The sequence below is a fragment of the Bremia lactucae genome, linkage group LG1 (assembly GCF_004359215.1).
Source record: "Bremia lactucae strain SF5 linkage group LG1, whole genome shotgun sequence".
Classification (NCBI taxonomy): Eukaryota; Oomycota; class Peronosporomycetes; order Peronosporales; family Peronosporaceae; genus Bremia; species Bremia lactucae.
This window is the reverse complement of record NC_090610.1, coordinates 3937815-3949988: the sequence shown is the minus strand read 5'-3', so window position 1 is coordinate 3949988 and position 12174 is coordinate 3937815. Positions and strand designations below refer to the sequence as shown.

The 12174-nt window shown below is 44.5% G+C and overlaps 5 protein-coding genes across 5 annotated transcripts; 3 read left to right on the top strand and 2 right to left on the bottom strand.

Moving 5' to 3' along the window:
* Positions 1 to 1794: 1794 nt before the first annotated feature.
* CCR75_004264 (uncharacterized protein) lies at positions 1795 to 4701 on the top strand (the record flags this gene model as incomplete). The annotated part of the gene is made up of 1 exon (XM_067962350.1): positions 1795 to 4701. One exon carries the CDS (start codon positions 1795 to 1797, stop codon positions 4699 to 4701), a length of 2907 nt encoding a protein of 968 aa, XP_067822610.1.
* Positions 4702 to 5241: 540 nt separating this feature from the next.
* Positions 5242 to 6492, top strand: CCR75_004263 (uncharacterized protein; the record flags this gene model as incomplete). The annotated part of the gene is made up of 1 exon (XM_067962349.1): positions 5242 to 6492. The coding sequence occupies one exon, from the start codon at positions 5242 to 5244 to the stop codon at positions 6490 to 6492; it is 1251 nt and encodes a 416-aa protein (XP_067822611.1).
* Positions 6493 to 6710: 218 nt separating this feature from the next.
* Positions 6711 to 8465, bottom strand: CCR75_004262 (uncharacterized protein; the record flags this gene model as incomplete). The annotated part of the gene is made up of 1 exon (XM_067962348.1): positions 6711 to 8465. One exon carries the CDS (start codon positions 8463 to 8465, stop codon positions 6711 to 6713), a length of 1755 nt encoding a protein of 584 aa, XP_067822612.1.
* Positions 8466 to 9436: 971 nt separating this feature from the next.
* Positions 9437 to 11017, top strand: CCR75_004261 (uncharacterized protein; the record flags this gene model as incomplete). Its single annotated transcript, XM_067962347.1, has 1 exon — positions 9437 to 11017. One exon carries the CDS (start codon positions 9437 to 9439, stop codon positions 11015 to 11017), a length of 1581 nt encoding a protein of 526 aa, XP_067822613.1.
* Positions 11018 to 11410: 393 nt separating this feature from the next.
* Positions 11411 to 11932, bottom strand: CCR75_004260 (uncharacterized protein; the record flags this gene model as incomplete). Its single annotated transcript, XM_067962346.1, has 1 exon — positions 11411 to 11932. The coding sequence occupies one exon, from the start codon at positions 11930 to 11932 to the stop codon at positions 11411 to 11413; it is 522 nt and encodes a 173-aa protein (XP_067822614.1).
* Between the last annotated feature and the right edge of the window lie 242 nt (positions 11933 to 12174).

Genomic DNA, 12174 nt, shown 5'->3' with positions numbered 1-12174 from the left:
TAGGTAAAATAAAAATAAGAATTTTTCTAGAAAATTTAAAACACGTGTTGTTCGTAAAGTTATCTTACAACCTACAATTATTTTTTTATATTTTTAAGAATATATCATTTCTTTTTTATTTAGTTGTCGATTTTCCCCGTTTTAAAATATTTTTTATCAAAATGTTTTTATAATATCTAAAATTAATTAAATTCTAGTCATAAAAATAAATTTTTTTTAAATACTTTTTTACAAAAGGGAATTTAAATTTAGCTTGGACAATGCTGAAAATTAATAGTTAAATTGTTATAGCTCATTTTATTCCTAGAAGGTTTTTGTGCCTTTTTCGTTAAGTTGGTTTTTATGAACGGCTGGTATTTTAATAAATTCTTTTTTGAAATATTTTTTTATATTTTCTCTTTTTTTAATTTTTTTTTTATATTGTTATCAAAAATTAAAGGTTCATCTAAAAATTGAATAAAAAATTTGAAGTTAAATCAGCATCGATTTGTGGATTTTTTATTTTTTAAAAAACGCTCATAACAGATATTTATAGGAAAATGACAGTACTTAAAAATGAAATTCCGGCTAATACCCGTGCAAGCAGCCGCGGTAATACGGGAGGAGCGAGCATTATTCGGTATGATTAGGCGTAAAGGGTTTGTAAGTGGTTTTTTAAGTTAAAAGAAACAAATTAAATCTTAACTTTATCAGTTAAATCTTCTTGAGACATTTCAAGTTTTTGATTTTTTAGTGTTTCTATAGGATTCGTAATAGTTGTATTCATTAAAAATTCTTTAGCTTTAGTTGTTGAAAAAAGCCATCTAGTTGACCATTGTTTTATTCGTTGAAAATAAATTTTCTGAGAATAATTTTTTTATTTAATTAAATACAAAATTATATTATATATTTTTGAAACCACCCATAGCAACGGCTCACCACTTTCCTATCTGTATTCACTATGAGCTTTAGCTTTCGCTATCTCGGCAGCTCGACGACGAGCTTGTTCCTCTATGAGAAATTATTAAGTTTTGACGTTCACGAACACGTTCTAATGTTACAGTAGCGACACTATCTACTTCTAAGGGCATTGAAGGTCTTTCTGCATAGGTCGAGTTCTTGAAGAATCTCCGAATAATCCTGTGAAGATTAAAGTATTGCTGTAGACTTAATTCGCGAAAAACGGGTGGAATTACTGGAAGCCATGGTTCTTTTTGTGAAAAACGACGTTATGGAATTCAGAACGAAAAGTGAAACAGCCGAGAACGGGTTGAAGCTGCGTCGATCTAATTAATAATCTTTTTTCAACGGTTCGTCCTGCCTTACTAATGACAAGTAAAGCCTACATTAGTCGTCGCATCGACATAGCTGACACTGGTTTTGTCAGCGGCAGTCTCATTGCAAATGAGAGAGAAGCCTGAAGATTTTGAGATAGTTTCGAACACTCCATCATGTGCATCTGTTGAGCATTTAACTCGAATTCTTTTGCCTCTTTTCTCGCTTTATTGGCTACCTACTGACCATCTACTCAGTAGATTAATGATTGAACATTCAGCTAATGTGCTGAACTCTCTATCGACGGATAACCGTACGATGAGTGAGATTAAATGTAGTAAGAAAACACTCCATGAAACACGAAATACAGCAAATTCTTGGGCTAATCGACGATTAATCCATCATCGCAGAAAGGAAAACACTTCTGGTACAAAAACACCACCTCTTCATCGGGTTCAGCTTGAATATTAAGCACAAGACAACGGCCTTGTCGATTGTACAGTCGCGCATACAACGCATCTTAGCTCCACTTTACGATCCATGATAACCCCCCGGCCTGACTCAGAACCCTCTCCAGCTCGAGGTCCTCGTATCCGCGTGACCCGTGCATTCACTCAGGTTGACGAGCCGGCATCGCTACAGGAGATGCTTACGCCCACCTCTAATGCGCTCGATGCGTGGAGACTCTCCCCGCCGCATGACTGCGATGTCGTTACGATGCAGACCCCACTTGTACCACCCACCTCACCCGCATCCTTGTCCCAGTCGTCACCTGCAGTCAGAAGACCGGCGCCAGGTAGCAGCGATGGCTACAGCGTCTCGAGCGCTCCTCAATCGGCATCACGGGGTCGATCAGGGCTACCACCACGAATTACTAGCAGTACCAAAGACGATACATCGGAACGACGCCGTCACCTGCCGCTTAATCGCGCCGAGGACGGTGCAGTGGCAATGCGTCGCAAAGCCAGCATGAGCCACGCTCAATTGGCAGCTACTAACGAGCCTCGACACGACATGACAGAGTGGGCAGAGACAGCGGCAAGATTAAGTCGACGAGTCCAGGAACTCGAGCTAGAAAATTATCGATTGAAAAACGGTCAAGAGCTTCACAAGTGCTTTTCAAGTGAAGATGACCACACACCTTTTGTTGGCACGCATCGGCCACTTGGGAGGTTAAACAAATCAATAAGCTGTGCAAGTGGGTTTGGATTCACGGGCCTCACTGTAGCCGAAGCAGCTGCGGCGTCGCGTCGAACACGTTCAAGACGGTTAGCATCGGCTGCAAGTGCCATGGAAGTGGCTGGGAAGCTCCGCTCGGGCTACTGGAATGGTGTTAATAATGTCAAGAGCAGTTTTAGTTGCAACAATTTAGAAGATCTCGAAGAGCCCGAGTTTTTGCCGGAACAATTAAGCACGCTCCCTTTTGAAGCATTGCCATCTAACGGTAGAGACAAGATCCTTCTAGTTGGCGAAACTACGCCACGTAGACATGAGACCTCGCGTCAGAGCGACTGCACAAGCTCGGAGACAGAAGAAGATATGATCAACATGGCTTCTCATCATTTTTTGTCGTCGTCTTCAGCTCAGCCACGATCGGTATCGGCTGGTTTGAAGCTCGATGCAAATTTGGACGAGCTAGAGAATCGTATTACGTCGCCACGCTCGTACTTTGAGGCAGGACTACGGACTGGTAGTTTCTCGAAAGGACCGACAACGTCGCCTCCTTTAAAGACAGCCAAGCGCGTGGGTGCGCGAGACGTGCGTATGTGGGTAGGGACCTGGAATATGGGGGCCGCCGACCCGTTTGAAGATGGGAAAGGGATTATTGACGAACAGCGGTCAGCAGCGATGTTGGTCAATTTTTTGCCACATGGGTATCAATTGTATGTCCTTGGAATCCAAGAAGGTGTGGCGGAGAATGTCTATCACGCCGTTGAGGCGTATTTAAATCGTAATGAGAAAGGGACACGGTATTATCGTATGGAGATGAAGAATAGTAAGTTTCTAGTGAACCATAAAAATTATCCTTTGGATGCTGTGATTGATGCCGTCCATGGTCGCGGAGATGGAGCTTTTGTGGGTACGAAATTCACGGGCATTGCGGTATTCTATTGTGCTGCGATTCAGAACAAAGTCAAGCTTATTCGAGCAGGTGCGCATAAATTTAAACTAACAAGTGGATCAAAAGGAGGCGTGGCTGTAGCACTGATGATCAATCATACGACTATTGTGTTTGTAAATTGTCACTTGGATGCACGAAATGATGCATACCGCCGAGAACAAATACGGAATCTTAATGCCAGTCTTGGTCGTGTCATGGGTCACTACAGCTTTGACCTTACTGAACAATTCCATCACGTTGTGTGGATGGGTGATATGAATTATCGTATCGTTTTGCTGGACCCTCAAATGGTGCTCCATATGCTGGAAGAAGGTCGCAACCTTGAGCTGCACGACAAGTTTGACGGCTTGTTGAATGATCGACGTAATGGTGGCGTCTTTGAAGGCTTTACGGAACCACATAAATTCCCCGATTTTTATCCAACGTATAAAAAGTTTCCAAAACGTGGCCCTGTGGACGAGACGCTACCGTTATGGCCATCTCTTGTGTGGCGAGTGCTATATAAAGAACCCTTTTATAAAGGAGGCAAGGTAAAAAAACGTGTACCAGGATGGTGCGATCGCATCTTGATCCACTCCCTGCTCGTTAGTGATTCAAAGTTGGTTCCTGAGAAAATTTCAGATCCGACGTCTCGCGAAGCACTGCCGCCATTTATAGACAATTATCGATCTGTTAATCATGGCGTTGGGATGGATGTGAGTGACCATAGTCCTGTATACGGCACGTTTGTGCTCAGTTTTCCACAGCAAGACAGCGATCGACAGGCATCGGGATCGCCAAAACCTTTTTTGTTGCGTCGCAATTCGCTGTCTTTATCGACAGTCAAACGAATGAATGATGTGGACAGGTTTTCAAGTTCAGTAAATGGCAGCTACTTTGATCAAGCTCGCGTGGTTCAGCAAATGAAAGCGCAGCACCGGTCTGTGTCGACAGTTCTTAGGGTTTTTAATATGGTGCTAGTGTGGGGCGGAGCGAGAAGTGTTGTACCAAAGAAGACACGCATTGTTGCGCCATTGATTGGAGAAGATTCCAAGCAGTGTGACGTCATTGGTGAACGATGTCAAGGCTCGAATGGACTAAATTTATCCCTTAATGCCGTGATCCAGCACACTCGACCACTTGAGCAACTCCATATGCTACTGTGGGTCAAAAACGAGTCGGTCAATGGTCACTGCACGCTTTCACTTAAACGTGTCGCGCGTCAGCTAGACGGAGGCGAGGTAAAATACCGCGTTCCGCTATATAATGACTCCATGCGGGTGCATCTTGATGGACACCCTTTATTAGTAGTTTTCTCGGTTCGAAGCAAAACATTTGCCAAGTGAGATGGAACTGGTGCATTTAGATGGAGTGATAGGAAATAGGCTTTGAAACAATATAAATTGTCGATTCTTTGCGGTAGTACTTCGAAATAGACAGCAATCCAAACGCAACGGATTTGTGCTCGAAATGATTGCACCATAATGGACGCGGATGAATCAGATTCAGCTTCTGAGGGATACGCGCATGGTCTGAGTTCTTAGTCACTTGAGGGGAGGTTGTAGTGCCAAAAATGTAAAAGTGTTTATAATACATATACAGCAAGCCGCATTCGATTGAAAGCGTACAGGCAGTATATGATGCACATTAGCGTCTTGGAAAAATTCGCTTTATTGCTTCTCGCGATATTTTTCGATGCCAAGAAATACCATAACTAAGGATCTAACAGAAGATACTTACTTAAAGAAAGGGTGTCATTCTTTTATATTAACATCAACAACAAAAAATCGGTATTTTTTTGTTGAAGCGGCTGTTGTTATATATTTTAATTTTCGAGATTTTATTTAATATATCCCCGTTGGCTGCAAAGGTTACTGAAAGTTGTCATGAAGCTCTTGCCGATTCGTCTGGGTACTGTTCGGACGTCAGTAAAGCCTTCAGTCAATGTGTCAGTCTCGCATCTTCCAGCTGAATGCCCGTCCATTTCCAATGCATCACTAGTCCGAGTCTGTCGTGTATGTACGACGCGAGAGGCGAGATATACGTGTCCACGTTGCAATATTCCGTATTGTAGTGTCGGCTGCTATGCCCCTCACGGCCAAGACTGCACGGAGCAATTTTATGAAAACCACGTGCGAAACGAAATGCAATTATCATCAAAAGCACGAGAAAAAGATACAGGAAAGCAGGAAAAAAACATACAAGAGCTATTGAAGCGTGTGCAGGAATTTCACAACAAACACCAGCAATTAACGAACGGTCAAAACAACGAAGAAGCACTTGCGCTACGAATGCAAGAGCTCGTCGTGCTTGAAAAATCCGGACAGTTGACTTTAGAGAGTCTCACACTTGAAGAAAGGAAGAAATTTCTTGGAGAAGTGGCGGATGGGAGACTAGGAAAGCTCGTGGAGCTCTGGTCGCCGTGGTGGCTCGTTGACGATCGCAAATATCGTAATGGAACGTCAGTAAGGCGTCATCAATTGATTTTTGAAGAGATCGATCGCGACAAGATTGAATACGAGTCAATTGGGGTAAAGCCGTCGGTTTTGTATCCCGTGGGACTTTTTACAACCAGTGATGCCCAACATCTACCAACAAACATCAGCACTCTCTTGCCGCATGGAAAGCAACCGTCGCCGTGTTTGGGTTACCATTTAATTGAAATGTTGTGGACGTATGCACTCGTTCTTCGATATTTTAACGGTGACTATAAACAAGATACTACTGAGGCAGCGTTTCTGCTATTAGACTACTGTCGTGTCCTTAGTGAAGATGCGCGTTATGAGTCTTTAGAGCACGTGTGCTTCGCCTGTTTAGAAAAGCAGAACACAGAAGGATTCAATGCGAATCTAGTAGCTCTTGAAGACACACAGCATATTCTTCGCTCAAACGTATTTTTACTTGATGCCATAAGCGACATTCAAGCCTTATTACAGCAATGTTTACAAGAATTGGCACGTGGTGGCAAAGCACCAAAAGAAGGGAAAGCAGCTCTCAAAAAGCTCGCGGCCGTGCAAAAAAAAGTAACCTTTTACCTAACTTGGGCCTACCATACTCCAATTGAGGACTTTCAGGCACTAGCTGTTGAGATCGAAGTCTATAGAAACGATAGAAAACTGCTTCATGCACGTAACTAATATATAATACTTCACTTTCATGCTTTATTGGCAAGTCGCCCTATCCGTTGCAAGCTTGACACGCTGCCGAGAGCTATTCTTTTTTAATTCCATCTATTGCAATCGTCACTGCCCCACCTGCGACTACTGCGGTGGACAATGGCCTCAAGACTCTTATGCTACAAAATCCTAAGGGATTGCGCTCAATTCTGTGAGCCAGATAAAACTTCTCACGATTCTCAAGCCGCGGGGGTCGAAGACTGCAGCGCTTGCAGAGCCGTTGTCCATTTATTAAACTCCCGTGTGGACGTCGCTGTTAAGATGAGTTTCTTTCCCGCTTGGCTAAATTCAGGCGTCGTGATGACAAAGGAAAGATTACGGGGATCCGAGAGATCAATTTTGGCATCTGCCAGGGAGATTGTGCTGCTCTTAGCACCAACTTGATGCACCATACTCTCCTTCTTGTAGCCCGTGAGACAATTGCCTCGCAGAACAAAATATCGTTTCTTCGACACGAGAAAGCGTCTGCTGCTTGCTACTTTTAAAATACCTTGAGTGCACGTAAACGGCAGAATGGCGCGTACCCAAATGACAGGCCCAATAAAGTTGTCAATCAAGACATAATCTGTCTTGCTCGTGGAAATTGTAAGCTCCTGATACTTCGAGCGCGAGCTCACCGTCACAATCTGTGAGCCCATGATCTCATCTTCTAATAGATTCGTGTCTTTATTTACAAACAAAAGACGTTCGTGATCAGTGAGTAGCAAATGATAGCGCTTTTTGCGCTTCAGCGACACGGGTCCCGCAAGCAAAATGCGCTCTCGAGTCTTGAGCAAATTATCCCAAAGTCGCATTAAAGGAGACCGTACCAATGCAACGAGCGCATTATTGTTTTTTTGCTTCACTGCACAGCACACGTCTGGTCGCATGGCAAGAACCATTTCTTTCAATACTTCCACCTCTTTTAAATTCAGTATCCCATCCGTGCCTAATCCGTCGCAAAACTCGACCATTTCTTCGACAAGCATGTTTTCGCCATCCACAGCACTCAACATGGACGAGCCCGAGCCACGCCGGGATCCAAAACTGTCGACAGTACTTGGTCGAGGCGATGGGGCAACTGTAGACGCGAAAGAAAAGCGATTTGTCATCGAAGCGGTATACCTTCCAGGTGTCGAAGGCATAACTTTCGAGCGTGCAAACACGACCACCATAGGGCGCGTATTTTGACTTAGGAGGCTAATGGCACGATTATACTCGAGTCCATTGATGACTTTTCCATCTACGGCATGCACAATGTCATAAATACGTACACCATGAGCTTCAGCGTAGCCCACAATATTTGGATGGGCCATGGGCAAGTCTTTCACGATCACATTGACATCATCGGTTGTAATCGTCATGTTCAGACTTGCCCCACGAAATTCAACTGCAAAGAGGCCTTCGCGTCGAAAAGGACGAAAAAACTGGATATTCATTGGACGCGTTTGGGTCTGTAGCATTTGTACGACATTATCGTACGTACGACCGACAGTCCGAGCGCCATTGACCTTGTAAATTACGTCGTTTGGCTGAATGAGTCCACTGGCTTCAGCTTCACACGGTGAGCCATTCGATTGGCGTTTAAAGTGATTGACAATTACGCTCTCATTGTGTTCACGAATCGTCATTCCCAAGGATCGATCCTGGAACTTGACTTCAAAGACTTCCGTCTTTTTCATCGGCGCCAGCGCTTCTGTCTTTGGAGATAAACACAGACATAATGACTCCTTAATATTACTCAAAACGTCTTTTGTAATGTGCACGAGGCTCGAATTGGCCGTGTCAATGAGATCTACCCACGCCTCGTCCGATACGCCAAACTGGGCACGGAGCTGTGATTCCACAAAGCTCTCAAAGTCCTGGTCGGGGACGTTCTGGTCCCATGCAATAATGCGAACAGACCCGTCGTCGAGGTCAATGACGCGGATACTGCACGAACCCATTTGGTCCATGAGCTCCACTCCTGGCTCAATGTTTACTCTTGGTGTGGCTTGGAACAAGACAATTGCCGTGTGAGCGGAAGAGAGCGACAAATGCTTTCAAGGGGATGCGAAACAGCCGTTTTGTGGTCGCAGCTTACAAAATTCGCTGAGCACAAACGCGGCTTTCCCCAGACACAAAATCCGCTGCAATTTAGTATGAAATGCTTTGTAAAATATAGTTTTAGTTTCTTACAAATTGGCTCGATTGTGGATTTTATTTGAAAAATCCAATATATAGATGGGCCGCGCCAGTTCGCTGTAATTTAATATTCTCGTTCGACGGCAGGGATCAAGATGCACAAGGGCCACGTAGCAATACGTACCAATTGTGGACCGATTGTCATACCGTTACGCGCTATATATAGGGTGGAAATTTGCCGTGCAATTAGAAGTAGAATCAAGTGTTCGGACGTGTATTCGACGTTGCCACTGAAAACATTACATGTAGCATTTGCAATTTTTACATGTATACCGTACATTTCCATGACAGTTAGTGACTTGTTGTCGAGACGTGGAAGATCCAGCGTTTCGTTGGTCGTCACGTAGTCGGCAGAATATGTTTGTATCGTTTCAAATGCGATTGAACTCAAAGCTTGCTATGCCGGCTATTTCATAATTCGTTGTCGTGCTTGAAGGTGTTTGCAATCCCGGCTTGTTGCTTCCAAACTGGTAGGAAGCTATTTCATTTGCTTAATCTAAAGCCGCGTCAATTTTGATAACGATAACATTGCTCATGTGGGGCCATTACTCTCTTTACTTGTGACTAGCAATCCAAATCTTACATGTCATTGCTTCAGCCGTCCTCTCGGTGGATCGTAAGTCGAAGCAACACTTGCATTCATTCGATCCTCTGATCTGATGTTTTTTACATCAAACTTGGGCGTTTTTTTCTATCTATTCAATGACACTTTTTCCTTATCCATTCGACTTAAAAACTGGTCATGAAGCGTGGACGTGTCGACGTGGGTGTATCCAAGCAGCAGTACGCGGCGTCGCTCGACGCGCCAGCTTCCGAAAATGATGAAGAAGGAGCATTTCCACGTGCTCCGATGCAGGTCCTTCAAGGACGCAGAATCCTGACAGCCACACCATCTTCGCGGGCACAGGAAACGGTCCGCCAGCTCGCCGCGCTCAATCGTGCTTTTGTCGCCACTTTGAAGACGCAATGGGCGCACAATAAGCATGATAGCTGGGAGAATAATATGAAAGAATATATTATTTACGCGCGCGAGATTGATGCGAACTTTGGCACCCATGCCGGTCAAATATTAACATTTGGCAGCGGTGACTGCGGTCAACTCGGTCACGGTGTCGAAGAAGAGAGTGACCTCATGGTCAAATTTCCACGAGTTGTACGTCCGCTGGCCACGCTTTCGATCGTTCGCATCGCCTGTGGTGGTCTCCACTCGGCTGCAATTACAGCGGCTGGAGAGGTCTATACGTGGGGCTGTGATGACGATGGAGCTTTGGGTCGTGTCGGTGACGAGAATGTACCAACCAAGGTGAACGGCTTTGGACCGCAGGAGGCGATAGCGATCCGAATTGTAGGGGGTGATTGCCACACGGCTGTCGTGTCTCTAGCGGGTAAAGTCTTTACTTGGGGCTGCTACCGTGACAAGGAAGGAAAACAGTGGTGTGACGCACGTTCGGCAAAAGATTCATTCTTGCAAAAACAGTTGCAACCATTTTGTATTGAAGCTTTGGAAAACATAGCTGATGTCCGGTGTGGTAGCTCTTTTAATCTAGCGCGTACTAACGATGGTCGTGTGTATTCGTGGGGCTTGGGTGAAATGGGTCAACTTGGTCGGAATGTCGACGCTGAAATGAAGGATTCTAAGGGCAAGTATAAACTTGATATGGTGTATCAAGATCACTTGCAGCCAAAGCTTGTGACATTCGGAAATGACTCGCTTCCGGTTGTGAAAGCAATTGGCTGTGGCTCGTATCATAGTCTATTTGTATTAAGCTCAAGTGGGTACCTCTACACTTGCGGTCTTAACAATTACGGTCAATTAGGAGTTGGTAGTACGGAAAACTGCACCGAGTTGCAACTTGTAGAGGATCTGAGTGCAAAGAATGTGGCGTTTGTGGATGGAGGTGCTCATCACTCGGTCATTCTCACCAGTACTGGCGACGTCTACACGTTTGGTCGCGCGGACTCTGGCCAGCTTGGAATGCTCGAAAGCTGCAGTACTGGTGATTATAAGGACCGTCCGCAGAAAGTGAGGATTCCCAAGCCTAGGAATGGGAAGTCAAGCGAGGTGCGGATGGTGGCGTCGGGGTCAAATCACGTGCTTGCGTTAACTGAAAGCAATGCAATATTCTCTTGGGGTTACGGCGATATGCTCGCACTAGGCAACGGAGCTGACCGGGATGAAAATACACCTCATGAACTGAATTGGTCAAAGGTCCTAATGAGCGAGAATGGCAAGGGCCAGGACTTTGGCAAGGCAAAGATTCTTCAGGTTGAAGCTGGTGGTCAGCATAGTGCCGTGCTAGCACAAGCCTGCGAAGACAATTAGATTTTTTGTACTCGTTAAGGGTTGCCTGTATCTTTGCGATAATAGTGATTCTAAAGGACACACACTAATGAATTTTTGAGATGGTGAAGAGCCCATGCCGCTGAGTACTATGGTGCAAGAGAGGCGTAGTAGTGTACGTGCATTTATACTGAAATTGCTTTTCTTAAAAAAAGAATAGACACTAAATGAGTTCAATTGTATAAAAAAAATAAAGCTTTTCTTGCAGTGCAATTCAGGAACTGAATTAGTTTAGTTATGTAAAAGCAGCTACGGCGCAAGTCAAGAAAAGCATTAGGCAGAAAGTATATAGATATATTAGGCGTTGATATTCATGCTCAAACTACCAAAGAAGCCTTGAAATACGAAGAAATCACCATATCTCAATTCACTTGCTTAATCAAGCAAAAACCCCAGCGACAAAATGCCAATAGCCACGTATGTAACAATCTGATGCGGCAACCCGAATGGAATAGCTGTGGCCACGTTTTCGTAGCGCCGCGTTTTCGAGTCCGAGTCATCAAAAGACGACGACTCCAATGATTTGCGCCGTTTCATGGGAGATGGCGCTGGCGTCGACGTGTCACACGCTGCCACAAATTTGTCAAGACTCGTTTGCAACGTCATGTTTTTCAAGTCAAAAGTCGCTTCGCACATTGGAATATCCAAATCGTCCATCGAGCCGATCATTCCTTGGCAAGCTTTTGACTTGCACAGAGCCGACTGCTCAGTCTTCGTTAAGCTCATATGAGGCGGGATCAAGAAATTCAGCTGACTGTCTTCACGACATTGACTCACTTGATTGGTCACGTCGTTAAATACGCCTAAGTCCGTCGAGGTGCACGGCCTCGCATGAATGGATTCACGCCCGGCTATTATCAGCAGAATCAAAAATTGAGAGTTCGCAAAAATGTTCATCATTTGTTTGTCTAGTATCGCTTGCGTTGAGCACAGTCGATTGAGAAGTGAGTCGAATATTGTACGAAATCTTTGTGTCTTTTTCCATCCATCGTCACGAATGCAGCGCTTGAAGCGGAATCGAAAAGCTCTAAGATTTTCATCGAAACACGTTACAGACCTTTTCTCGTCATTATCAGAGTGAAAGTGAGGTGCGATGATACAGCGTTCCGACACGTAAGATGAAGACACGTCTTGAGAGC